This window comes from Perca fluviatilis, chromosome 23 (assembly GCF_010015445.1).
Source record: "Perca fluviatilis chromosome 23, GENO_Pfluv_1.0, whole genome shotgun sequence".
Classification (NCBI taxonomy): Eukaryota; Metazoa; Chordata; class Actinopteri; order Perciformes; family Percidae; genus Perca; species Perca fluviatilis.
This window is the reverse complement of record NC_053134.1, coordinates 24866721-24894706: the sequence shown is the minus strand read 5'-3', so window position 1 is coordinate 24894706 and position 27986 is coordinate 24866721. Positions and strand designations below refer to the sequence as shown.

The following is a 27986-nucleotide window of genomic DNA, read 5'->3' as shown; positions in this document are numbered from 1 at the left end:
CTAACCTGATAGTAGAAACACTGCGGAAGAGCTACTCGTGTGAAAAGACCCAAAAAGCCATCCTAGGGCAATGTGAGGCTTTACTTGAGCTAAATAGCACCGTTAGCATGCTAAAATGCTCCCAGGGTAAATGTTGGCAGGTTTATGTTTAGCAGGTATAATGTTTACCATGTTCACAATCAGTAACACTGACGCGGGTACATTTTCGGTTTGGCGAGTAAATCTCAGAGGGCTATATGCGCCACATGGCGGGATAAATGTTTGTACGATAATCGTTCTGTTTTTCAGTCTTCATTTTGGTTAATTTGCAGCAACTTTTCTTCTGTTCCTCTACTCCTCACACAACAGCATGGTAGCTAGTGTAGCCTACATGCAACTCCCTAAAAAGGTGAATGTTCTGATGCCTCCCAAATTGGTCCAAATGTTTACACCTCACTCCCCACACTGGCGCCAAGTACTATTGGGGTGGTGCACCCAATATTGTCATTCAAATGCATTACTTGAAGCCTGACAAGATGGATTTTCGTGTGATAACTTCACATGTCTGTAATAACAGCAGCACAGTTCAGTGTCTGTGATTACTTCACATGTCTGTAATAACAGCAGGACAGTTCAGTGTCTGTGATTACTTCACATGTCTGTAATAACAGCAGGACAGTTGAGTTGAGCGGTTAAACTGCTAAAGTCAGTTGTGAAGCGAGGATAACGTTGGTAGGCATCTCAGATTTTCATCAGATAATGATAAGATATATCAGATAAAATCTTATCTTAATCTAACAATTATTGGTTTTGGCAAGACTAGATTAAATGTACAATATGTAATTTTCTGCCATCTCTCAATTAAAACAATGGATGTCAACACGGACTTTTGAAGACGTCGGGAAGTTGCATGGGATCATGGGAGTTGTCTTCATTTGAAACCACCATTGCCGATTAAAATGTATCTGTTTACGGACGAGTTAATGTAATAAAGTTGTATTCACATTAAGTACAGTCTGTCATTTCAATTAAATAGGAGCAGTGTTTCCCACGTAATTACTTAGATTCTATATGTATTGTAGCTGACCAGTTAGCGAGCAAGCAAGCAAGCTCACGTTAGCCAGCAGCTAAAACTACAATATCCGTATATAATTTATATGCCAGTGTCCTCTATCGGATGTTTTTTAGCACCGTTACTTCCCGCCGCAGGGAGACTTACTTCGCCGGTGGGGATGGGGGTTGAGAGCGGCATCTCCAGGGCGGACCGGAGACGTGCTGCATTCCACTTAGGAGAGGCCCTGGTATTGTGCATGCTGACTCACTGAAATAGCTACTGGGACACTTGATGGAATGGAGCCATCGTTAAGGTTATCAATTTCAGCTGTGCTTTTCCTACTATGACAAGTCAACATGTCTGCTGTGAAAAAGGTCCATATGGTCCTGCTCCCCAACGGAGCATTAAACTTTCGGTTATTGCCTTTAGCACCCGCCGCTGGAGTGCTGGCTGGGTTCAGGTTGCTGTAGTGGCTGGAAAAACAAATTAGTAACATGTAGACGGAATTTCTATGGTTGGTGTGACAGTGTGTGTGTGTGTGTGTGTGTGTGTGTGTGTGTGTGTGTGTGTGTGTGTGTGTGTGTGTGTGTGTGGCACTGGTGTGACTAAAGCAGTTCAAACTTTAGGTCCAACAGATTAGCAGTGGATGACTGTATTTTTTTTTCCAACACCAATATTGGCCATATAAGTTCAGACTTTGTTTGTTTGGATCACAGAGTTTCTCAGGAAGTGGTGGAAAACTGTTAGTGACTCAATTTGTTTCTTAGTTCCCTAAGCAGGAATGAGACACTGGCACACAGCAGCGTTGGAGCGCACGCGCACACACACACACACACACACACACACACACACACACACACACACACACACACACACCCAATCTGGACACTGAACATATACAAACACTCAAAAAGTACAAATGTACAGCACGCACAACCATAACACATGCAAATGTAACGCAATGCTGACTCACATATCGCAAACTACAGACAAATAAACACACAATACAAAGGCACAAACAAACAAAAACAACACAGACACACTCGTTTACCATACTATTCACCGAGACCTTCTAAACACTGCCGTTCAGATGATTAACATTAGCTTGAGTATGAACCCTTTTGAAAAAGTCCAAAAGCAGGCAGACATACACATGAAAAGATCCTCAAAAAGAGAGGTTTCACTTGGTTAGAAACCATCATGACAAAAGCCAAATCAATGCCACATTCGGCACCATGAAGCGCCCCAGACATGTTTACCAGAAGCCAATTACACAGGCCAACACACACACATCAGCGCATGTCGGTCGGATCTCTGACAAAGGAACCATGTCTATAATAATAACTCTCTGCATTACATGCTGTAATATGAAATAGTGAACAGAGCCTCCAACAGCTTTAATTGAGCTGCATTGTGCAAGAACAGCCAGAATTTATATCATGGGGGAATTACAGAGCCTGAGTCTTAAATATACAAACTCCTGACGGCCATAACTGGCTCATCCTTAAAGGCATTTGCAACCAATTAGGGGAAGCTGGAAAAGGCAACTGTTTGGGGAAAGGTTGTTTGGACACTTTGCTGTGCTGTCAGCTCAGACGGCGTGGTTCAGCACAATGTGGCACTTCCTCTGTGCTCTGCTTTTCATCTGTCAGAGATGAAGGGAGAAGGTAAAGACTAGAACTACTGAGGGGGGGGAAGAGAGCCTCACTACACTACTGAATGAAAAACAGCAGGTGATTAATTGGTGCCTGAATCGTTTCAAACAGGCAGACAGAGACTACATTCACACAAAGTTGGCTACGTTTGAAAAACACATCTTCTCTCTGTTTTGGACTTCCTTTCGCACTAAGCTGGCGCTTTTTTTTTTTGCATAACCAGAGTGATTTTGTGGAAAATCACTCATTTCCCCACAATAATAATAATAATGTATACTTTATTAATCCCGCAAAGGGAAATTACAATGCATACATGCACGTCATCTTTTAAGCTGTCTCTCCAAGAGGGTTTAAAGTAGGATCCTGTTTCTGTGCTGCGATCAATGTGTCTTGATTCAACACGGGCAGCTCACTCTCACCACACCATTCGGCAAAAAACAGATCTGTCTAGTGAACTGGAGGTGGGTCCTCCGATCCACACCATTTGGCAAAGACAGTGTCTGCTAAGTCAAGTGGAGGTGGGTCCTCTGGTCTAAGCACCTCAACAGCGGGCCTTGAAGCCACCACATCATAGTTCGCTGTGGGGTCTGGAACAGCGAACTCTTGAGACTCTTGAGTGACTACACAAACTGGGAAAGCCTCTGGCCATTCCTCCTCCAAAGCCACTACTTCACAAGGAGTCGGGGACAACGGGGGGGTCACAACCACCCGATTATGCGTTACTTCATTTCCTAGCCAGGAGGCAACACTCTCACCGGAAATTCAGGCGCCACTTCCACCTGAGCATAGCCAACAAAAATGTTAGTCCTTATAAAACATCCTATAGAGGGGGACAGCACTATAAGCACCTTCAAAACCCTCAATAGGCACAAAGGTTCCCAAAGCAGCCGTTTCAGGCAGATCAATAGTGCCTGCCACCATAACGGACTGACCTGACGCTGTATCTCTAAGGACTGTGACTGGTGTCTCAGCAACCCCTTTCTCAACTGCAACCATGCATCGGTGGCTGGGTGAGTCAGTTTAACACAGCACAAACCCCTCTAGAACAGACTGATCTCATGAAGTGGCATATGTATGACACGCCAATTCGGATGCCATTTTGGCGTGTTATCAAGACGCATAATCGCTTTTTAGCATGTTTATCAACACCATTTGGCCTCCATTGACCTACATTAAGTGTGAATTATCGCCGTAGCGAGTAGTATGAAAGGATGGAAGTCCGCAGAGGGAGGCTGGTTGGGGTGGCGGATGGGTAAAACACAGGACTTCACCCAGGAGAGCTGGGATCGCGTGTGGCGTTTATCAACCGTTTATTTTTATTTTTTTAATAAAGCCTTCCCCAATGTTCTTTTCCTAAACCCAACCGTTTATTGTTTTCCTAAGCGTGTGACGTGGTCACCGCCGTTGGCGACGCCACGTGGTGTGTATGTTTACATCCACTGTATACAGCGTAGACATACACGTGGATAGCTCAAAGTGCAGATAACATGCCACTTGGCTTTAGGAAAGTGGCTTGTATGTTTACGCAAAGTCACAATGTCATGTTGCTCTAGAAGTAAGAAAGATATGCACTCATCCAGGCCAGTTTAGGACTTACTCTCACGTTAAATGCATCACGCAGGCAGAGCACACCATTAATGTTACTGGCTAGGCTAACCTTCAGCAGCTGTGTTTTGTTGTTTAACGAGCCCTGGTTAGCTTTAGCCGTTTGTAACACTATGATACCTACAACAAAACAAAAAAAAATTTAAATGTTGAAATAAATATATCTACACTTGTATGTTTGCCCTCTTATGGACATAATGCGCAAAAATTGATTTTCCATTATATTCAACATGTTGAATAAGCAAAAAAAACAGCGGTCAAGGTCGACGAATAGCAGCCATGCGAGACATACACTAACGGCCGACGATCTCTTTTCATTCGATCCCCACTGCCTGGTACATGCCCATTTCTATTAAACTCCTGCCCTGTTTGTAACACAGACTTTCTGTTTAAAATGTTAGTTAGTAAGATAGTTTTCAAGCCCAAGCTAAGATAACCCTGATGAAATCAGTATTGACAAAGCTTAGAGACACAGAAGACAAACAACTGTGTTAGTTAGTGAGTTATACCCTTTTCCCAACAAAATGACAGTGTATATGCAGGGTTTTTTTTAAACACAAATGAACCCACAAATAATCGCATTGCCGACAAGTATGTCTTTCAGGTTTTTTTCTGGCGTGTCACGTTCAACACGTTGGAAAACAGGTTTAGTAAACAGAAAGCCGCATGGATTACAGTGATTGCTTTTTTAAAATTATGTTACTTATTAAGTCTCTCTTTCATACTGGGTGCCGACAAATTTGGAATGATATCCGGGCGCTGCTTGGGCGGAGACTGAATTTGCCAACCTTAAAAAGGTCAGTCCACCTTAAGTGAGCCTGGGCCGAGTAACCCCCTCTGTTTTTTAGCTCTTCTGAATGACTACACCTGAAGATGGGGTGTTAAAAGGGGTGAGGACCGAGGAGGATAAACTCGTTGAATGATGGTGTATGTTGAGGTGATGGAAAGAACGAGAAGGAAGGTTTGAAGCATGTGTAGGTCCATGTGTGACAGAGACACTAGAGGGAGGTGGGAGAGGTTGGTGAAGGGAGGAGGAAGGTGCCTCGTAGGGTCTAGCCTACATGCCCCCAAACAGTGCCACTTCCTGCCCCTGAGCTGTTGTTGACATCTGACAGCGGTGCCCCGACAGCTTCAGACGGGCTGCTGCTGCTTCCGCTCACATACGCTCGTTTTGTAATTGCTCCACGTCTCATCAAGAGAATTAGGCGCCTTCACTGACGGGCCCACGCCCCCTAACCGGACAGCAAGCTGAAAGGCAGCGGGAGTAAAGGAGAAAAGGAGAGGAGGGGATGCTGCTTACACTTCATGCAGGGTGTCTGCAGGTCTGTGAGCTATACGTGTAAGCAATGCCACGTAGAATGACTATAAACACTAATTTCCTGACAATAATGTATAACTTGTGTATGCATGTATAACACTTGTTTTTTAAATCTCAGCAGCTATTATGTGTTACCCTGCACATTTTTCCTGTGCACTTTAAAACACCCGGGATTAGTTTCCGATAAATGGTGTTAAAACTTCCGCACTTTGATGATCATGCAAATGACCATGAATCAAACAACAGTAAACAAGTGTGAAGAGGAAAGAAAGAGCAGTGGGGTTCGGAGGGGGGCAGAAGTACTACAAAACATGCAAAATCACTGTCTTGGTCCTTTACAGCTCCACTAAATAAGGCTATATTTTCTAAATGCAATGTGACTGACAGGGCCTCACACTGTTCTTTGTTTTCAGCAAATATGGAGTGATATACCCACTACCTGCCCAGCATTAAATGACCCACAATGAGAGCAAAACTAGCTAGCTATAGGAAGTGGAATATTTAGCAGCTGAAGAAAAAAAAAAGATATTTCTAGCTAAAATGAGATTGGATATTGGACTTACATTTGTCACATGGCTAGAAACACAGCACCAAGTTGCAAACGTTGTTCTGTATCTGCTTATATGTAAACAGACGTTTGCTAAACAGTTTAACGTTACAAGTTGATAAAAAGAAATATGTCACGTCTCTGTCTGCCAGCTTGTTGTGGGTTCCTCCTGCCTCAAAGTTACGAAAAAGATGAATAAAGCTTTACAAACTACTACTAGTAATTCTTTCAAGCACGTTAACTTTCCATTTTATAAAACAAATCTCTCAACGCTAGAGGCTATTAAGACTGTTGAGCTTGTCAAGCCTATAGCAGCAAATGGGAGAAAAAGTTAGTAACTAGAAAAGTTAGCGATTAGCAAGCTTAGCTGCTTAAACTTAATAGATAACAAACCAGAACTAAAAGGAGAGTAACTGCTTGAATTATATTCAATGTTGCTCTAGCAAACAGCAAATATAGCATCTAGCTAGCAAAGACAGTTAAATATCTAGCAAACTTACATAAACTTGGTAGAGTCCACACCCTTGACTGAATACAAATAATTGTCCACACCAGAGCTAAAAAAAAAATATATATATAAATATACACATTTGACTTACATTCGAAGGTGCTCTTTGTCTGCCAGGAATTGTGCTGTTAAATGTGTTTCCTTGCTGACGCTAATTTTATTAGGTGATAATGGGTATTTTCACAGCAGACATAGCATGAAAAGCCCAGGTGTAATTAACGATGGCTGCATCACATTTAGATATTTTTCCAGGACTCTGGTTTTGTGTCCGCTGGGCTGGTTCACTGGCACAGCTTACTGGGGAAATTAATGGAGGGGAGCCCCTTGTTTATATTAGCTGGACCTTGTTTTTTTCTGCTATGTCAAAATGTATGATATACAGATTAACCTACATGTTTAGCTGTGAGCCTTCAGTCCTCAAATTGGCCAAAAAACCTTTCCAGGATTTCATGTTCAAGTTGTAGCAAACAACATGGCTGTAAAAATAAATAAAACACACACCTGCCACAGGCATCACAGGGCCGAAAGACAAAGTTAGCATAGCAAGCTAATAGTGAAGAAAGCAAGCTGACATATTAACTCTGGGAATGGTTGAGAAAACACAGATATTCTAGGATGTTTTCAGCTAACAAAAAGTAAAACAAGCTCTAATAAACCCACTGTGTTGCTACCTGCTCAGCACCAAATGACAGAAAGCTAATGTTAGCAAGCTAACATTATAACTCAGCTATTTTTGTCAGGGGTTGGTGGATGACAAGAGAATGAATATTGGACTTCCATTAGTCAGGTGGCCACGAGCACGATTTCACATGAATGTTAATGTTGCTCTGTGTTTGCTCGTTGTGTATAAAGGCCTAGGCTATTGTTAGACATTAAAGTGATTTGCTGGCAGGTCACTGTGTTTGTAATAACCAGGTCGCCCAAAATTGCCAGTTGCCAATAAAGAACTACAAGCTATTCTTTCTAGCATAGTGTTACCATGCTGTAAAAAAAATAATTTCTAAGCTCTACAAGTTATTATTTACCCACCCAAGTTGTTTACCCACTACCTGCCCAGCACCAAACTTCAGTTAGGGACTAGCTAGTGCAAATAGTCAAACATCTAGCAAGCTACAATGACTTAAATATAGGCTGTGTCCAAAATCACTCCCTTATTCATTCATTCACTACTCCCTATACAATGGACACTCAACATTTTACTCAATGATGAGCAGCACATTGAGGAACTCAGAATTTTAAATAAATGGTGGACACCATATAGGATTAGTCGATAGGGAGTGATTTCAGACACAGCCCTGGTATCGGCAGTTGACTGAGACCATGACAGAGCTCAGTGAAGCGTGAATATTGGACTTACATTCTTCAAGTGACCAGAAACATGACTTCAAATGAATGGTAATGTTGCACTGTGTCTGCTGGGTGTCCATGTGTATTAGCTTGCTTACACATTAGCCACTTTTATTAGATAACAATGATGATTTTGAGTCCTAATAAAAAAAAGCAGAAAAAAACAGGTGTAATTATTAACATTAACAATGGCTCCATTCCATTTAGGTTTTCCTGTTGCAGTGCCCTGGTGTTGTACACATTGTAGCTCAGTGACACAGCTTCCTGAGTAGTTAAATAGACTGAAGCCCTCATTAATGTTATGAGTTGAACCTGTGCTTTTGCTGCAATTAAAAATTGTCAAAATGTGTGCCATCAAAAGGACCTATATGGCTGTGTGTATGTGAACGTTCTACTTCCCGCTAGTGGCCCAAAACCAATGAATGCAGCAAAATCCTAAGGCAATTTCTCTTGGTGATGGACCCAAAGTGCAGCTATAGCCTGGCAAGTGTGACTTCCCAAACATCTGCATCACTAGTCACTAGGGCTGGGTATCGTTTAAAAAATGAAGATACAAGTACCAATACCTTTAAAGTGATACCGATACCAACAGAGTACTTCATTTGATACCTTTTATCATTTATTTTTGTGGGCCAATCACACGTCGCATTTAATTGAAGAATGCTTGCGGTCATTGGCTGAAAGCAAAACCATAAAAATAGTCTCTTTTTTTTCTAGATCTGGGTACAAAAAAGATTGAATGCATGTTTGTGTGCTGCTGAGCTTCCCAACAATCATAGTGTGCGCGCACTGTGCATAAGACACATTTTACTAATGCTCTGTTAAAATAACAATGAAATGCTGCGTTATTGACTTTAGACCAGGTTTTTTATTGGTCAATGGCAAGATCACTTCCCGCTGCCTCAAGATTGCAATACTCCCAGAATGCACCTGAACACACCTCCCAGTAAGACCAGCACGCCCATGGGTGCAAAGATGGGCGCAGGTGCATATGCTTTGCGCTGCACTGCACCGGGTGCAAGATAGGGCCCTTAAGCTTGTAGATCAAATTGGTTTTAACAGACTTCAGCAAACATTTCCACTCACTCGTGTCCCAAAATAACAACCATGTGTGCCTGTTCACGAGGTCAGATGACAGGGCAAAACCAGGAGCGTGGCCGACTGCTTTGTCAAAAACAAGCCACAAAGCGACCACCTAGTTATCAAGTCAAGCCCACTCATTTCGATGGATATTTTATTTTTTCTTTCTCTCACACGTGGAGTCAGACAGAGTGTGTACTGTACGTGTTACGACATAAAGCCCGTCTTTATGCAGGTCTTTGTCAGTACATCCAACGCACACTTAAATCTCAGCTGTGGAGTGAAAGCTAAAGTCAGTACCAAGCCGCAGGGAATTTCTTTTCTCCCTTTTTCAGTGGGACATTTCCACCCCGCAGTGCCAGACATCATCCGTCAGAGATAGACAAGGAAGCGGCTTGGAGATGCTGGCATGAGGTCACTGTATCTATATATAAAGCCTGAGCTTCAATGCATCTGACCTGCTCCACTGAGTCTGAGCATGGAAGAAGCAGATAGAGACAGGAGAGGGAGGGAGGTGCGCGGACGGAATCTGTGTTGGGTGGGTTGCGTTTGTGTGATTGTGAGTGTGCGTGTGTGTGTGTGGGTTTGAATTGAGGTAGGTATGTGTGTGTCTGCAACTAGCCAGTGAGGAGAGCGGCTGACTGATGACGGAGGTGCAGACGCCAGGCAGACAATGGCCTAGTAATTGTCTGCCACTATTCCCTCTCGCCCTCCCACCTCCTCCATCGCCATCCATTATTCCCATGAGATGCCCGCTTCCCCTCTGTCTCTGTCTCTGTAAAGCAGGTCAGGTGTTCGTTACTGTGGTTGCAAGTACAATCCAGTCTCAAGCTGGCAGGGTATCTTTTATAATATGTTCCGAATTCTTACAAACAAAAATGCATTGGAAGGTATGGTACGGCCCCAAACTCAAACCCAGAAAAAGGATGTCAAGTCTCCATTCCGATGTCGATAATATATACATATTGATCACAAATTGTTTCGGTGTGAACGCTCACTAAGGATCACATGAGGTGCACATGTTGCATGAATCACAACTTGCCTGATCAATGACCGAGGACAAAGTGATTTTTCAAAAGGAGAAGTATAGAGTGATGCTCTAGGTGCACTTTACTGAATACTACAGAATGCAGCCTAAATATTAGTCTTTATTGTTGTTCTTATGTTTCCTCTAAGGCCACGCTCAGACTGAGACCACTGCATTATCACAATTGTGTTTGTAACATCATCTGACAATGCACTGCATTTGCAAATCGGGCACACATTCCAGGCAGAATTCTGGCATCTGATAAGCCTTCAAAGTCTTGAATGTATTACTTAAAGTGCACTTTCATGCTGTTTTCAGTGTTTGTACATCCCAAAAAGTTTTGTGATTTTTTGGGTCATTTTATAATATGTCAATGGGTAGAACCGGCAGCAGCATTGCCGTCAATGCTTCGATTTGATTGGATGAGCTACTTGGTCGAATCAAGCCTTTCATTCACCATAAAAGAGCTCATCTTAACCCTGACTTGCAGTCACTCTGAGAGTCCTGGCATCACGTTGCCCAGGAGCTCTTTCATGCTTCCTGTTTCCGCTTAGTTGCGCGCCGCTGAAAAAAAAAGAGTCAGTCCCTTCAGAAAAACGCGATTATGCGATCGCATAATTCAATGCATAATCAGCCAAAGTCCGCATATTTATGCGGGGGCCGCATTTTTTCAAATACACCACACTTTCGCCGCATAAATTGCCGATTTCCGTGCAAAATATGCGGGGCTTGCATGATTTCATAATCCCCGCATTTTCAGTCTAAAAAAGTTTTAGCAGAAAGTTGAAAAGTGTTGCGTTTACTTTACACAAGAGCAGCTATTTTCCCCTGTTGCCATGGGAACGTTATGAAGTGACGTAATTACGCAACGTGAACATCATGGAGAAGCAGGGTGTTGGGGAGTAACTTTTTTTTTCTTTTTCATCAAACCGCAGTTTTTGCAAGTTCCCGCAATTTCATTGCATAAAATTGCATAAATATCCCGCATATTCCATTGCATTTTTTAAGAAAACGTGCCGCATAATCAAGGACTGTTGCCCGCAACAATCACATTTTTCGCATTTTTCTGGAAGGACTGAAGAGTGGTGCGCGACCTCTGCTCGCGCGGTATAAATTCGAGCGCGCCGGCAAGATCTACGTCATTTTGACTTCACGATGGCCGGCTTGGCTGCGGCTACTGTAAAACACGCATTAGTGTTAAAACACATAATGAGAGGGGTTTCTATTCAGTGCAATTGGCAGTCGATGAAAACCAATCAATTAGTCTGTAAGTGACACATCCTAAGTAAACAGGGCTGTTTTTGCAGGCCTCTGACAGCTCTGTGGCAACCAGCCAGATCACTCATCCCTCTGGACCACCATACACTGTAAAAAAAAGTACATTTTAACAGGCCACTGAACCTGTAACTATGTATCAAAATCACACTTTCTCCTCAACGATTAATCCTCAAATGTTATTTACTTAGTTCATCAGTTCATCAGTTTTGTAAAAGAATATCCTCACCTGAAGTTTACCTTCAGTACCACCGAACTGAATAATAGAAAAATAAGTGAAGTTTGGTTAGACTTTTAGGAGATTTAAAGACTTGACATTTCAAATTGTTGTTGTTACGATGGGTTTTTGCAGCAGGAATGCCATTACTTATCTCCCAAAGCTCATGGAGTTTTCTTCTGCCCTGAACTCTGAAAACACAGCAAAGTCTCTTTGATTCGGTGATTCATTTTGTCATAATCCTTTGAATTTTTTACTCTCAGCTTGGTAAACAAGGGCTCACAACACTCTATCAACAGACGGTTATGGTTCCGCCAGATCCCTCTATAAACAGGGAGACAACTCTGGCGCTGAGTTGTGTCTCTCACACACACACACACACACACACACACACACACACACACACACACACACACACTTGCAGTACAGCAGGCTGGACTGATACACAGCTGCTCCCACATACTCTTCATTTGACAGCACAGGGATAAAAGTTCACATTTTTCCATAACGAGCCGGCAGTATCAGCTTGTGGAAAACTCTACAGAAAGGGCAGCGTTCATAAACTCCACATCCAATTTCAGTGGCGAGCAGCTTTGAAAGAAACACATTAATTTGAGAAAATGACTATCCTGAGGACACAGTCCTGATGGGAGCACTCAGAGGTAGCCATGGTCAGCGGTGGAACACCCATGGTCACCGGTCTGGGCGAAACTCGCTGTGGCTGGGGGGGTGATCCCGCCGAGTCCTGCTGAACTACCGGGCAGCCGGCTCCTGGCAGAACAATGCGGCTTGCGAGCTGCTAATTTGTAGTGCCGAAGTGTAGCAGAGGCTGAGAGCACAGGTCGTCTCCCTTGGTCACCGGGGCTCGCATCCCAGCCGTTACAAAAGCACAAGAGCAAGCGAGAGTTTTCTCAATGTGGTGCCACACAGGCCATCATCATCAAAACACTCCATGTCCGTGTGGCTTTCTTCAGAAAAAGGAAAGTGAAAAATGATGTCCGTACATTTTACTGATTCCGAGTTGACCAATTCACAAGTTCCTATTGACATTTTGACCACGTAGAGCTTTTCGATCTTGACAAAGGTACGTTGGGTTTTTGGCCTGACCCAGCACATTTAGCTTTTCTTTTGTATGGGAAAGTCGAACCACTTCACGTTGTTGCTTTCTTTGGCAGCTTCTTTAGTGCTCGGCTCTCATTGCTGTGGTGTTTCTGAACTGTACTTCCCAGAGACGAAACAAACTGCAAACAAATCTGCTTACAAATCACTTACTCTGAGCCAAAGGATTTTCCTGGGAAAATGGCAAAAACACTGAGCATTTTAATTAGGAAATATTAAAGTAAGAACTGGACATAAGGCCAAGGCCCAGTGTTTTAGCCCTTGATCCTGGCCCTTTAATATTGAGTATTTGCCAATGTAGATGGATGCAGTTGCATAGTTAGACTAAAGTAGGTTTGCAATAAGGCCTTGTTCCGACAGACATTAGATTTAAAACAAATCATTTTGATAATAACCAACATAGCCCCCTGCTTCTTCTTTTTAAAATGCAGGACCTTTTTCTGAACTAACAAAGAAATTCAGACATGTTGCTGCGTGTATGTAACATACACATTGAAGTTACAGGCTGCATCACATACTTATCTCAATAGTTCACACAGAGTTTTTGACCAAGAGCACCACTTCAGAAAAGTTCAGGATGTCAGCGCAGTGTCCGGTTTGGGTAACTACAAATTGCTTCTCTGCTCTTTGTAGATGATGTGGTTCTGTTGGCGTTATCAGACTGTGACCTCCAGCATGTACTGGGGTGGTTTGCATTCAATCGTGAAGAGGTTGGGATGAGAGTCAGCACCTTCCAAGTCTGAGGCCATGGTTCTCTGCCAGAAAACAGTGGATTGTTCCCTCCGGGTTTGGAGTGAGTTGCTGCCCTCAAGTAAAGAAGTTCAAGTATCTCAGGGTCTCATAAGTGAGGGTAAAATGGATCGTGAGATGGACAGACGGATTGGTGCAGCGGCAGCAGTGATGTGGGGGTCGTACCGGACTGTTTTGGTGAAGAAGGAGCAGTTGAGACTGAGTGCAATGCTTTCAATTTACCAGTCGATCTACATTGCAACCCTCACTTATGGCCATGAGCGTTGGGTAGTGAAGAATGAAAGAATTAGATCACAGATACAAAAGGGCCGAAAAGAGTTTCCTCTTAAGAGTGGCTGGGCTCACCCTTAAAGACAGCACAGACATCCGGAGGGAGCTCCACTGCGACCCAGCCCCGGATAATCGGCAGAAAATGGTGGATGGATGGATGGATGGATGAATGTTAAAATTCTGCCTTCGCCATTATTTAAATAGCTTCTAAATAGAAATACAGACTGACAGTCCGAATGATATTACACTGATATAACTCAAGGTTATTAAGTAGATGTAATGTAATTTGATGGGGAGGGAGAATCATTTCCTTGTTAAGGGTGTTCTCCTCAGAATTCTGTCAAGAAGCTGTACCATGATTAGTTTTTCTGGAGGCTGATCTCAGTGGTGAAGTGGCAATTTAAACTATAATAAAGTTTGTGTCATCAGGCTGGTAGAGGGATAACCTACCCTGCTCATTCTTTTCAATTAACTGCATCTTTTCATTTTTGTTACAATTTACTTTGCACATATTGCTGCTGGTCTTTCTGCCAAACCACACAGAGGCCTAGATGTTATAACATTCTATCCTGACAATAAAAATAACACATTGCATCCAAGGATATGGAGTATGAAGGGTGCATCTGGAGGTCTCTGAATAAATACAGGTGATCTGGACAGAAAATAATAATGATAAGATGACATATGAGAGATAACCGTGTGGATAGATCTTACATTTCTGAGCCAATGTACATTTGAGCATTGCGGAGTAAAAAAGTCCATGCAGACCCTCAGTTGTATCCAATTTCCCCCACTGTATGTTTTACTAGACTGTTGAGTGAGTCGTTGCTGATATGGAATGACGCCGGTAATAAAGAAGCAGAGAAGACCTGAGGGAAAGAGGGCGAGCCCAGGCGCTCTGCTGCTTCCAGGTGCTTCCAGGAATAGGAGAGCCGCTAATGGCGCTGGCCTGCAAAGTGGCCCGTAATGCCTGATGATGGAAAACACAGCCAGCCAATTACAGCGGCCATATCTAATCAACGGGGTCAGTGGTCAACTCCCTCCGACCGTCTGTCTTCATTTAACGTCCCTGTCATGAGCTGCTGGCCTCATCGCTGGGAGGAGTTCAATGGATGGATGAATGGTGCTGTTGTGAAGCATGTTTGACACACACACAAATGTACATACATATGGAATGCCATTTAATTCAATATTAAATAAATACATTTTTAATATGCCTATGAAATAAATAAATATGCCTATGAAATAAATACTGAAATAAAACAATAAATATATAAATGAGTCAACATAGTTCAATAAATAAATAGCTTTTTATTTAATAAATAATTTCCGGGCATTTCCTAAGGACATTCTTATTTCCATTTATCGAATTTAAATGAAGAGGGTGTGATTATCTCACAGATTCAAACCAGACTAAAGGCCGATTTATGCCTCCTGTGTTAAATCGACGCCATGACTACGTACGTAGGTATGTGGGGACACGGCCCCTAAGCTGGATCCAGGCCGCACCTTACGCTGCACTTTACCGCATCTCCCACGCTTCGTACCACTGCACTCCTACGTCAGTAATTCCCTACGCCGCACTCTACGCCGTGCACTTACCGCATCCCTACGCCGTACTCCTACGCCGCACTTACCGCACCCTACTGCACTCTCTATGCCGTACCTATGCCGTATCACTTACGCCGCACTTCCCTACGCCGTTACCCGCCGTACCCTACGCCATAGCCTGACGTGCACCTATTGAAAAATTTAACTACACGTCGCAACGACGCACGCTTGGCCGTGTCTTGGTAGCGTTGCATTTCCCCCATTTCCTGGTTCTCCTTCTCCATCAACAACATGAAATCAAGGAGAGGGTTAACTTCTCCTGCTCCAGATTTCCCACCGTGGTCAGAAAGAACAGGGGAGACACTTTGTTTCTCTCATGATGACTCTAGAGTCACTACTCACTCTGAACCTAATCACCGTCACTCTCTCACTCACTCTACCACACACACACACACACACACACCGGCTCTGCTATTCTCTTAAAGAGATCGACGCAGACGCCAACGCACAAGTATAAACTTCAGGCCTCTTACGTAGGCTACAGCGAAGCTCTTTGTGGAGCCTCCGCAGAACCATAAATCAAGCTTAAAGCAACTAGTAGCCTGGCATCGCCACCAGCATATCACTGCCAAAGCAAATAAAACATGAGCTCGGCAGATTTGTCTGGTTTATAGGCTAACTAGCTAGTGCACAGCGGCGTTCCGTCCATCTCCCTCCCTGCCGCTGAAACTGCTTCGGATCAGACTTTAAGTTGCTGCCACAACAGAAGGTTTGCTGGGATCAGACCATTGGGGATCAGATCCCCGGCTAGCTGCTGGGGTTTTCTTCAATTAGCAGCTAGCTAGCAGCTAGTTAGCTGCTGGTGCTAGTGCTTCCGCTGGCCGCCCGCCCACTAGAGTTTGCGCTGGCTAGATTTAAATTGCTACAGCCGGTCCATCTCTGGAGCCGGCGTCCACTCTCTTCCCGGCGAAGTATGTTGTCCCAGCGGCCGGGAGAGATGAAGGGACCACAGCTGTGCCTAGCTAGTTGCTCTGGTCTGAATCTGTAAGATATTCACACCCCATTCATTTGAATATAATAAATGGAAATAAGCAGAGAGTTAAAAAAAAAAATGGAATTATAAAAATAAATACAGTAAATGTTGAATTTTGAAATAAAAGTCTCCTGAAAACATAAGAAAAAAAATTATCCTTTGAAAAATGGAATTTATCATTTCAAATGTATTTATTTATTGAACTATGATGACTTGTTTATGTATTTATAATTACATTTTTTGCATCATTTATTTATTTTCAGGATTTATTTCCCAGCCATATTTATTTGCTAGCCCAAATGGTTTATGTATGTATGTATATATGCATGTATTTAATATTGACTTAAATGGTGTTCCATACCTACACGCAGAAGCGTTTTAATGCTGTATGTAGACTGGGGAAGTAATCAAACGTAGTTGACATTCAAGCTCCATCGAAGCAGAGTACAGCTTCCACACACACTCAGACATACACACACTTACACCGAAACACACACACACTGATTCAAATGCTGGCCTCGGTGAAGTGATGTAATAAAAAGTGGCTGGCATGATGGGTCCGCTCAGACAGCAGCTTTATGGAAGGAAGATCATATTCTTGAAAAGCCCGAACCCTCTCTGTCTCCTCTCAGAGGACAGAGGAGCTGTTGTTATTCAGGACGCCTCCTTCAGACTGTGCGTGTGTGTGTGTGTATGTGTGTGTGTGTGTGTGTGTGTGTGTGTGTCTCTGTCTGTCTGTCTGTCTGTCTGTCCAGTGTAAAAAACTCACATACTATATGGCAAACAGAAAAGACAACAGCTCTGCATAACTACACATTCAAAAATCATTCACATATAACCACATATGACGTTATTGTGAGATACCAGCGCACATAGATGGCAGAAGAAAAAAATAACATAATACAGCAAGCGTATGGGCAGATCAACAAAGTTGTGAGTACAATGTTATCATAACTGAGAGGAATGAACTACAAAAATGAGACCCAAGTTGCAGTACATTTTACTTTGTCGAGGTTTCAACAATGCAAAAGGACTGTAGCATCATTTATATGAAGGCAATCTGTCTTGTTACGAGCAGTGGAGCGCACGGTACATGGGAAAAGATTAGAGGATTACACTGAGTGTGTGTGTGTGTGTGTGTGTGTGTGTTTGTGTGTGTGTGTGTGTGTGTGTGTGTGTGTGTGTGTGTGTGTGTGTGTGTGTGTGTGTGTGTGTGTGTGTGTGTGTGTGTGTGTGTGTGTGTGTGTGTGTGTAAATGAATGTGTGAGTGAGCGAGCTAGGATTCGGCATATCTGTGCATTCACCGGAGCTCCAGCTGTGGTGTGCTTTGAGGCAGAAGTGAGTGGAGGTGTGAACGCGCAGCCAGGTGCTGCCCCCGTCTCACCCTGACACCCTCGCTCAGTCCACTTCCTCCCCATTAATTGGGAGAACCTGGGAAGGGGGTTTGGAGGGTGTGTGTATGTTGGGTTGTGAAACAGCCTGAGTCTGACCCGGCCGTTACATCAGAGGCCCAGTTCCAGATCAGGTCTAGATGTGTTTAAGATGGACTGGAGTTCACACCTGGCATCAGAGTGTGTCTTACATTTCACTTTCCTGCCTCGATCCCAATACAAGTTTATATTGGCAGTGGTGGAAAGTAACTAAGTACATTTACTCAAGTACTGTACTTAGGTACTAGCCTGGTCCTACCAGACTCTGGTCCATTTCATTTGTACAGAGGGTCTGGCCACTCTCCATTGACAAGTGTTAACTTCCTTGAAGGCGGGTACTCTGTTGAAGTTTAAAACTCTGGATCTGCCCAGAGCCACTCTGGATCTGCCATAACCAATCGCTAACGTTTGGTCGTGACGTCAGCTTAGCATGGCTAGCGTTAGCCTTAGCCAACTCCTTCACCACTAAGGGAGCGAGCTGGAAAATCAAACTGTTCCCGAACACTGTGGGGAGGAGGGCCACAACCTCATGGCCCCCAACACCACTCAGCAAAGATTGTTCTTGCTCGGGCTTTAACTTCTGGATATTACCGAACTGCTTCGCTCGCAACTTTCTCCGCCGCCATTACGGAACTACAACTCAAACTAGCGCATGACCTCAACGTCATCGTTCTCAGCCACTCCCTCTGTTCGCTGATTGGACCGGTAAAGATTTGACCGGAGAAAACCCAAGAATATACCGCAAACGCAGATGGTGTACTGAAGGAAAATGAAAATTGAGCGGAAGTACGTAGGAGGGCGGAGCCAGGCTACTTAAGTACTACTTTCTACTTCTACTGTGCTACATTTCAGAGAGAAATTTGTACTTCGTTACTCCGCTACATTGATCTGACAGCTTTAGTTACTTATTACTTTACAAATTAAGATTTTTGCACACAAAACACATGTAGTTTATAAAATACAATGTTTTAATTTAAATTAAACTACCCAACAATATAACGGCCTTACGTAACATTTTCAATGCAGGACTTTTACTTGTAACAGAGTAAGCTATTTTTACAGTGTGGTACTAGTACTTTTACTTAAGTGAAGATCTGAATACTTCTTTCACCCCTGTATATTGGATATCTGCCAATACATAGTCTGATCTGATACCTACAGTGTATTAACCTACATGTTGATTAAATATGTATCTGACACATTGAAATAGCAGCGGTAGTCAACTGCATTTTTCATAATCTTCTTGATCCAAATACTGCACGCCATCTACAGAGGCCCGCGCCACGGTGTCACGTGCCACTATAATTAAAGCTTGAGGTGGACGAAACACAGTAGAGTTCAGTGAAGATGGGATCGGCATTTGACGGCCTAATACCAATCACTGGGATTTCCTCGGGACATCTTTGCTACATGGAGAAATGGAATTTTCTTCCTGTACCTGACTGTACTTCTCCCTACAGTGAGGTTATGTTTGGGAACAAGGTATGCTTAGGGTTAGGAAAAATGAAAATACTTGGTTAAGATGAAGTAAACCATGGATACGGTTTAAAAGTAAAATATCCAACATTAACTACAGTAGTGCGTAACTTTTTGATATTAATGAACGTCCATTGCATTCAAGCCATTGCCAAATGAGTTGCTCCAAAGCTAATTAAGACTATCAGCTCCACACAACTCTCTCTGGATTTCTCAGTAGGACTATGTTCAGAAGATTGTGGCGTCCGGTGACTTTCCCGCGCAGAAACTCGAGTGAAGATAATGACCGAGTGAAGAGTCCATCATGTTTTTTTAATCCTCCGTGTCCTCCTTGGCTACTAGCAACTGCGTACAGGAGGGGACGGAGGGCGGTGCGCGATCAAGGAAGGCTTGTATCATGTGGACGCGCCGACAGTGTTGTTGTCATTACTTAGAATTCCTCATGGGGGAGACAGAAACTACGCGACGTGACAATCCGTCAATTTTTTTGAGGTGTACTGAGGACTTGAGTCTGACGTAGTTGCAATAAAATCATCTCTTCTCACTTCAATCTTGCAGCAAAAACTGATCCTGTGATGTAGATTTTCTTTACATTGCATTGGCATTCATAAGTGCACGTGTCTTAAAGATCCCAGCCAGTCCTGAGTGCCAGCCAGTCCTGAGTGTGCTTTCACCTTGTACTTGGGTCTACCAAGGTACATTGGAAGTACAAAGAGTTCATGAGGCCAGAAAGTAGAGATGAAGGGAAAGGAGTGAACAGGAAGTATGATGAAGTGGAAAGGCCACTCACCTTCACATTGCCTTCCATCTCCCTTGTAGCCCGGCTTGCAGATGCAGTTGTAGGACTTGGGCGTGTTCTGGCAGAGGGCGTCGATGTGGCAGTCGTCCGAACCTTCTGCACACTCATCTGCGTCTGCACAAACATGAACAATCAATACTCAATGGACCTTTTTTCACAGCAGACATGTTGACTTGTCATTGTAGGAGCTGCTCAGCACAGCTGAAATGGATAACCTTAACAATGGCTCCATTCCATCAAGTGTCCCAGTAAGCTATTTCAGTGAGTCAGCATGCACAATATCAGGACCTCTCCAAAGTGGAATGCAGCCATCAGTAATGGTTTAATACCAGGACCTCTCCTAAGTGGAATGCAGCCATCATTAATGGTTTAATACCAGGACCTCTACTAAGTGGAATGCAGCCATCAGTAATGGTTTAATACCAGGACCTCTACTAAGTGGAATGCAGCCATCAGTAATGGTTTAATACCAGGACCTCTACTAAGTGGAATGCAGCCATCATTAATGGTTTAATACCAGGACCTCTCCTAAGTGGAATGCAGCCATCAGTAATGGTTTAATACCAGGGTCTCTCCTAAGTGGAATGCAGCCATGCATGATTTCATAATCCCCGCAATCACTTTTTTACTCTTTTTCATCAAACCGCAGTTTTTGCAAGTTCCCGCAATTTTTGCAAGTTCATGCAATTTTTGCAAGTTCCCGCAATTTCATCGCATAAAATTGCATAAATATCCCGCATATTCCATCGCATTTTTTAAGAAAACGTGCCGCATGATGAAAGGATTTTTGCCCACAACAATCACAAAAAAACTCGCATTTTTCTGGAAAAACTATCCGCATGTATGTCTACGCCACATTGAGAATGAAGACATACGTCATGGTAGCTTGCTGTCACATGACGATTTGGGAGGTGTCGGAGCCTGCCCACCGTTTTGGGATCCTACGCTATCGGTTGCCAGGGGCAACAGTGTAAGGGTGACACAGGAGACGGAGCAGGAAGACGGCTCGAGGAATTAGCATCATGGCGAACGGGTTGGATTTAGGAAGAGAAGAAAGCGACGGTTAGGTTTAGGAAACGTGACGCGCGGGACACGATTCCCGGTCTCCTGGGTGAAAGTCCTGTGTTGTTTGACCCATCAATCCCCCCCCCCACCGACCAACCTCCCTGTGCGGATTTTCGGCCTTTCATACTACTCGCTACGGCGTAAATTGAGACGCAATCGCAAGGTAATGTAAGTCAATGGACAGGCTGATCTCAAGAAGTGGCATTTACGCAAAGTCATGATGTCCCGTTGCCTTTAGTGTCCTATTAAGAGATCCCAGATCCCAGTTTGTTTTGCTGTACAAGAAGTGTGTGTACAGTTCAAATCCCAGAACGCTGGGTGTCGACCAACGCACTTAGATAAGATCAAAAGGTGTGCACTCCATATTTACTCCAATTCAATTCAATTTTATCGATAGTGTAAAATCATAACAGTAGTTATCGAAGGACATTTTACAGATAGAGTAGGTCTAGACCACACTCTCTAATTTACAGAGACCTAACAATTCCACCCAAGAGCAAGCCATGCTTTATTGACATTGCTATATACTTATGTTTTTGATTATGTAATCTCCTAAATGCCGGCATACTGACATCTCAACGTACTCCCCATATCTGTATTTGTATTTATTTAAGTCATAAATCAAGCAATGCGTCTCTTTGGTATGACAATAGATGTAATTTGTACAATTACACTCCAATAATTGCTTTCAAGACGCACACATTTGCAGCGAGTGACATGGAAAAACTTACTTTTCTTGTTTATTTTACACCTACGGTAGGAAAAAATGATGTGTTCTTTTTTTTGCATGTGACACTGATGATGAAGGCATAATGAGCGTACACGAGTAGTTCCTAACCTAGGGTTATGGACCCCCCAAGGCGACACAAGAAGATTACTGGGATAGGAAAACCTTTAACCGACACAAAATAGATTTTTGTTTGTCCTTTGTGAATTAGTGGATAGTTTTACCTCCTCATGCCAAATGAAAATCCAAATAAAATCCCTCTTGACCTGGTTTAGCCCATTTAACATATGGAACCAGTGACAATGGGTCACAAGTAGACTCGGCTGAGTTGTGTGTAAAACTAACTAGTTACATGTCGTCCAGCCATGTCTGAAGCCAAAAGCGTTGGCCAAATGGCTGTGCCTAAAAAGCCTTTCCTTAATAGGTGTTCAACCACCCGACAAGCACCTTGTTGAAGTGTACTGACCTCCTTGGTCTAATAAATGCTGCTGTTAAGTTGCATTGTGGGAATCTTAGTATCCAGCTTTTTTTGAAACTCATACCGGGGGACTATAAGTCAGGATATGTCAGATTCTGCTGCTTTCATTTCAACCACTATTGAAGTTCATCTGTCTCTCCAAGTCCCCCAACTTTATGGAGGTTTGATACAAAATTGCACCCCTTTTAAGTTTAGGGTCACAAGCCAAAAAGGTTGGGAACCCCTGACATCCTGTCGGTGCCATTCACAGCTGCCAGTGGGCATGAAAAACTACCTCATTCAGATTTAATGTGACTGAATTTGCTTCTTTAAAAACCAATCAGATCCAGGGCACCCTTGCCAAATGTGTCACACCTGTTATTAACTGTTTTTTGCGTGACAGTGAGCGAGAGCCTTCGAGTCGAGGTCCAGCCTGAGACAACATGCATCGCACAGCTTCCTATTGATCAGGCTATTGATAGAGGAGCCAGTCACATCTGGGCCCGAATCCCAGGGACAACTCATTACACACACGCGCACACACACACGCACACATGGACACACACAAACACACACACACACAGAGGGAGGGGGGACCCAGAGACAAATAGAGATGTTTTTTCCTGTCATATATATATATATATCGCTCAGCGGACCTTTGCATCACTACAGAGCTCCTCTGCTCATCCTGTGCTTCCATCTGAGTATACATAGTCAGTGTGTGTGTGTGTGTGTGTGTGTGTGTGTGTGTGTGTGTGTGTGTGTGTGTGTGTGTGTGTGTGTGTGTGTAAGTTAGGCAACTGGCTAGAAGCTGCCTGCCTGTGGTTCAGCCCCTGCTCTCTGGCTGGCCCTCCGCCCGGCTCAGCTGTATAAAGGCAATAAATAAACGATAAAAAGGAATTTACAATAAATATTTTCCCTGTTTAAAAAAAAAAAAAAAGGTCAGTGAGTATTTTATTGGAGCCGAATTGGAGAAGTGGAAAGAAAGAGAAAGAGAGAGAGAGAGAGAGAGAGAGAGAGAGAGAAAGAGAGAGAGAGAGAGAGAGAGAGAGAGAGAGAGAGAGAGAGAGAGAGAGAGGCAACAAGTTCAAGTCATTTATGGGGTTTTGTTTTTTTTTTGATGGGAAATGCTGCAAGAGGAGGCACAATGTTTCACTTTTGCATCCTCTAATTTTCTGCAGTATGTGCTGTATCATGAACCTGGTTCTGACAAAGCCTCTCCTACACGGTGGCTCACGCTGTCTCAATATTGACTCCTCACGCGTTCACAGTGGTGGGAGGCTGAACAATGTGCTACTGCTGGCTGCTGCAGGCTGCTGCTGCTGCTGCTGCCCGGTCGATATTGGGCCCCTGCTGCCTGCCTGCCTGCCTGCTCCTCCTGGGACATGGACGGCCCTCTTGCCACCACCATCCCCCCCTCCCCCTTCAACCCACATTTACACACACACACACACACACACACACACACACACACACACACACACACACACACACACACACACACACACACCTCCTAGTGCTCTGCACAGGCCAACATTCAACCCTGAGACAAGATGCTCTCTAGCGGCTTAGCCGACTCGGCTTCTGAAACCACCCCTCGGTAAATCATTTGCACGCACCGTTTCCACACATATCCGAACAGGCTACCCCCCTCTCACTCCCGATCACAGCAAGTGAGTGCTTAACCCGGAGAGCAAGCTGCGGTTTCCGATTGAAATTGACCTTTGCGCGCAGCGCAAGGAAAACACAAGTTCCAGTGAAGTCAGGGGACGCTGCTGTGGAACCGACTGGAACTCCAGTTTGGCGCATTTCACATGCATTTGAGGGAGAAAAAAACCTGTGATGTAAAACTGACTTTCTTACCAAGACTTTAAAATGACCGAATTCAACATAAAAAAATAAATAAGTGTTTTATTACAATTCCAACTCAAATTGAAAAAAAACTTTCAGTGACATGTATTTTTTTGCGATTATGATGCTGTTCTTATTGAATAAAAACGCCTCCAAGTAGCTTCACTAGAATATTATTATAGGAACTTGCATTGCGACTTTGTTATCACATGGCCGTGCTCATTTGCTTTATTAGCCTATTCTATTTTTTTTTTGTATATATCTGTAGTGATGTCATTAGAATATTAGTAGTTTTTTACTCCTGTTTCCTTCCCCGTTAAGCAGGTAAGACTGGAGCCAATAAAAGAAATAAATAAAAGTGCATTTCATGGTTGACAATTAAAGCGAGACAGAGAGAGAGAGGAAAGGGGAGCTCTTACCTGCGGGTCCGACATTCCCCATCACCCTGCAAGTATTTATGAGGACGATAAACAAACAAACGTCCCGGGAAAAACAAGCGCTCCCCATGCTGACAGACGGTGTGAGGATTCAGCAGGGCTTTTCTGGGGGTTTGGACTGTGTGTGTGTGTGTGGGTGGGTGGGTGTGTAGTGTGTGCGCGTGTGTGTCTCTGATACCAGAGGAGGAGGACCGCTTTTGGTGGACTGGCAGCGGCTGGGAGAGAGAGAGAGAGAGAGAGAGAGAGAGAGAGAGAGAGAGAGAGAGAGAGCGGAGGCAATTCGAGCCCTCTGATTGGCTTGTTTGCGCCGGTAGAGAGGGGACAGAGAGAGAGAGAGAGAGAGAGAGAGAGAGAGAGTGAGGGGAGACAGAGGGAGAGAGATAATATAACATATATAACATATACATTCGGCAGAAACAGACAACTACACAACGATGCCATGATAACCAGAACAGACAATACACATTTGAACATCAAAACAAATAAAAAAATGAAACAAAATTAAATGAAATTAAAGCAGCACATCTCTTTTTAAGAGAAAAGAATGCCTCCAAGGTGCCACACATCCTGCATCTTTATGTAGTATTCATAATTAAAAGCGCGAGAGAGAAAGAGAGAGAGAGACAGATAGAGATAGAGACAGAGAGAGAGGAGAGAGAGAGAGAAAAAGAGAGAGGATAGAGAGAGAGAGAGAGAGAGAAATTGAATGAGTAGCGCAGCCTCATGATGGAAACTCAATGTTCGTTTCCCAAAAGCCTTGGCTCCCAAAATGTCCAAAGATTAGTCTGAGGGGTAACCATATTGTTAGAAAAGGAAATTAAGAAATTATTTATTTATTTTTTTTAATGTTAAACACTCCACAGATCCTTAAAGAACAGTTTGCTTGAACTGCAACCATTGACTGTAAAATGAATGACCAGTCTATGACTTCAACTCATGTCTATCACTTGTCTGTGATGGGGAAGGGGGGGGGGGGCGTCACAGGCCAAAATAGTTGGGAACCACTGATTTAAAAGAATGAACATATTATCCTGTTAAGATCCTCACGCCTACTCTTGCTCTTTTAACTTCTACTATTAAAGAAATAACCGAAAGCCCCCCCATTGTTGCCCTAAAGACACCTAAAGGTCCTGAGACCATAGTTTGGGAACCGCGTAGGCATTACTGTATAAGGGCAATATAACCCTTGTGTTGTCCTCCTTCTGTTTGTTCTGTAAAGTAGAAATGATCACCCCATTCTGTGTTACATCTTCTTAGCCCACTTCATTCCAACATATTAACACTAGTGTTATTAGTGTTAATACATTAATAATCTGGGTTTAAAAAAAGCACAAAGTATGAATTATTTTCACTAACAATTAAAATCAGAGGATGTGGAGTGGATCACAGACTGGTGTTTGTCAACGTTTAGTCGGCACATGGTTTTGAAACCATAAACGGTAAAATATGAATGGACAGAGCATGTGTGACATCACCCATTGGGCTGCGTTGATTTGCTACGAGTCGTCAAGTCTGCCGTTACGGGCGCAGCCATCCTGGTTGTGGATGTGACGATTTTAGACAGAGGGAGGAGCGAGGGAGGAGCTGCTTACACTCAATGTTACGTCACACACATTCACTGGCAATCACATCATAGCCACGCCCTAAAACACCCCCTGCTTTATCACCGATTTTAAAATCAACGAGACCATAATTCCAAAAATGAACATCCTTCTGTGTTGCAGAAGACTTGAAACTAGCGATTGAGACCATAAACTCATTATGAAAATGTTTACTGAGGTAATAAATCAAGTGAGAAGTGGGTCACTTTTTCATAGACCTCCTTTTGCAACCGCACGTGTCGCCCCCTGCAAGAATTCAGATAGAATGCAGGTTTAAGGAGTCTCCCCCTGCAGGAATTCAGATATAATGCAGGTTTAAGGTGTCTCCCCCTGCTGGAATTCAGATATAATGCAGGTTTAAGGAGTCTCCCCCTGCTGGAATTCAGATATAATGCAGGTTTAAGGAGTCTCCCCCTGCAGGAATTCAGATATAATGCAGGTTTAAGGAGTCTCCCCCTGCTGGAATTCAGATATAATGCAGGTTTAAGGAGTCTCCCCCTGCAGGAATTCAGATATAATGCAGGTTTAAGGTGCCTCCCCCTGCTGGAATTCAGATAGAATGCAGGTTTAAGGAGTCTCCCCCTGCTGGAATACAGATAGAATGGCAGGTTTAAGGAGTCTCCCCCTGCAGGAATTCAGATATAATGCAGGTTTAAGGAGTCTCCCCCTGCTGGAATTCAGATAGAATGCAGGTTTAAGGTGTCTCCCCATGCAGGAATTCAGATAGAATGGCAGGTTTAAGGAGTCTCCCCCTGCTGGAATTCAGATAGAATGGCAGGTTTAAGGTGTCTCCCCTTCATAGATATATACACTAGATGTCGCCTTGACTACGGCAGTTCATTGGAACGAATGCGTCAACAGAGCCGCCATCTTGGAACAGGGGAGTCACTCCTCTTTAATTCATCAGCGTCAATGTAGGCAAAGGTCTAACGGAAATAAAATCACCATAAATCGTCATGAATGCGATTTTCTAGTTTTTGTGGTTCGTTCCAAAGGTCAGACATGTATTTATGATCGAGTCCAGAGAAAAAATAAGCTTTTGATATTAATATAATCTACTTTGTTCAAAATGTAATGCCTAGTGCCTGTAAGCCTAGGTTTATAGTCCCATTCTTCCACTTGATACTGCTTCCACTTAAGTAAACTTAAGATGAACTATCGACTACAAAACAAAGAGACTAATTAATGTATTAATACAAAGAATATTTATTAGGATCGGTTCACAGATCTGAGTCCAAACAGAAACTTCACCCTTCTGAACTAAGAGTTTCTGCTTCAAAGTGAAGTTTAAACAGACTGACATGTCCAGGCTCACTCCTCCACTATTTATTTCTGTATGTATTTATGCGTTAGATATAATTTTAACGGGCACTGAGCTCCAGATCCTGCAGCCGCAGACGGTCTCTGTTGCCCCGCTGTAGCTTCTCTCCATTTGCCTGCTGCCGGCAAACTTAGTGGAACTTCACGCCGATATCGACATACAGGTCGTCCTGGACTACGTGTAAGAGCCTCCCGGACTATGTGTAAGATCCTCCCGATCACCACTCTGTCTTTGGCCGGTCCGACCTGGATCAGCGGGGACCGGTGCAGCAGCGAGGCGAAGCTGCGTTTTTGCCCGGGGGAAGAGACACTGCGGCTGGCCACGGAGCTCTCCGCCTCCCGCTGCCGCCGGAGCTCAGATTGCTGGTCGAAGGCGGCATATATATCATAAAACACATTGTCACCTGTTAAATGCTATCCCTTGCTGTTTGTTCTTTTCATTTCCTCTATCGAATATCAATAAGCAGCACAAAAGTCCGGCATCTTTA

General features: G+C 43.6%; 1 protein-coding gene across 3 annotated transcripts in view; it reads right to left on the bottom strand.

Moving 5' to 3' along the window:
- Positions 1-24760, bottom strand: part of scube1 (signal peptide, CUB domain, EGF-like 1) — a 122219-nt gene extending 97459 nt beyond the window's left edge. For 2 of the 3 annotated variants that reach the window (XM_039792167.1, XM_039792168.1), the window contains exons 1-2: positions 24560-24760; positions 20032-20154 (exon numbers count right to left, since the gene is read on the bottom strand). In XM_039792167.1, the coding sequence (XP_039648101.1) occupies positions 20032-20154; positions 24560-24647 (211 nt within the window). In that variant the 5' untranslated portion in view covers positions 24648-24760. Of the gene's footprint in view, positions 1-6757; positions 6865-20031; positions 20155-24559 lie in introns of those variants that run through there. The other variant, XM_039792169.1, reaches the window with a different exon arrangement.
- Positions 24761-27986: the final 3226 nt, after the last annotated feature.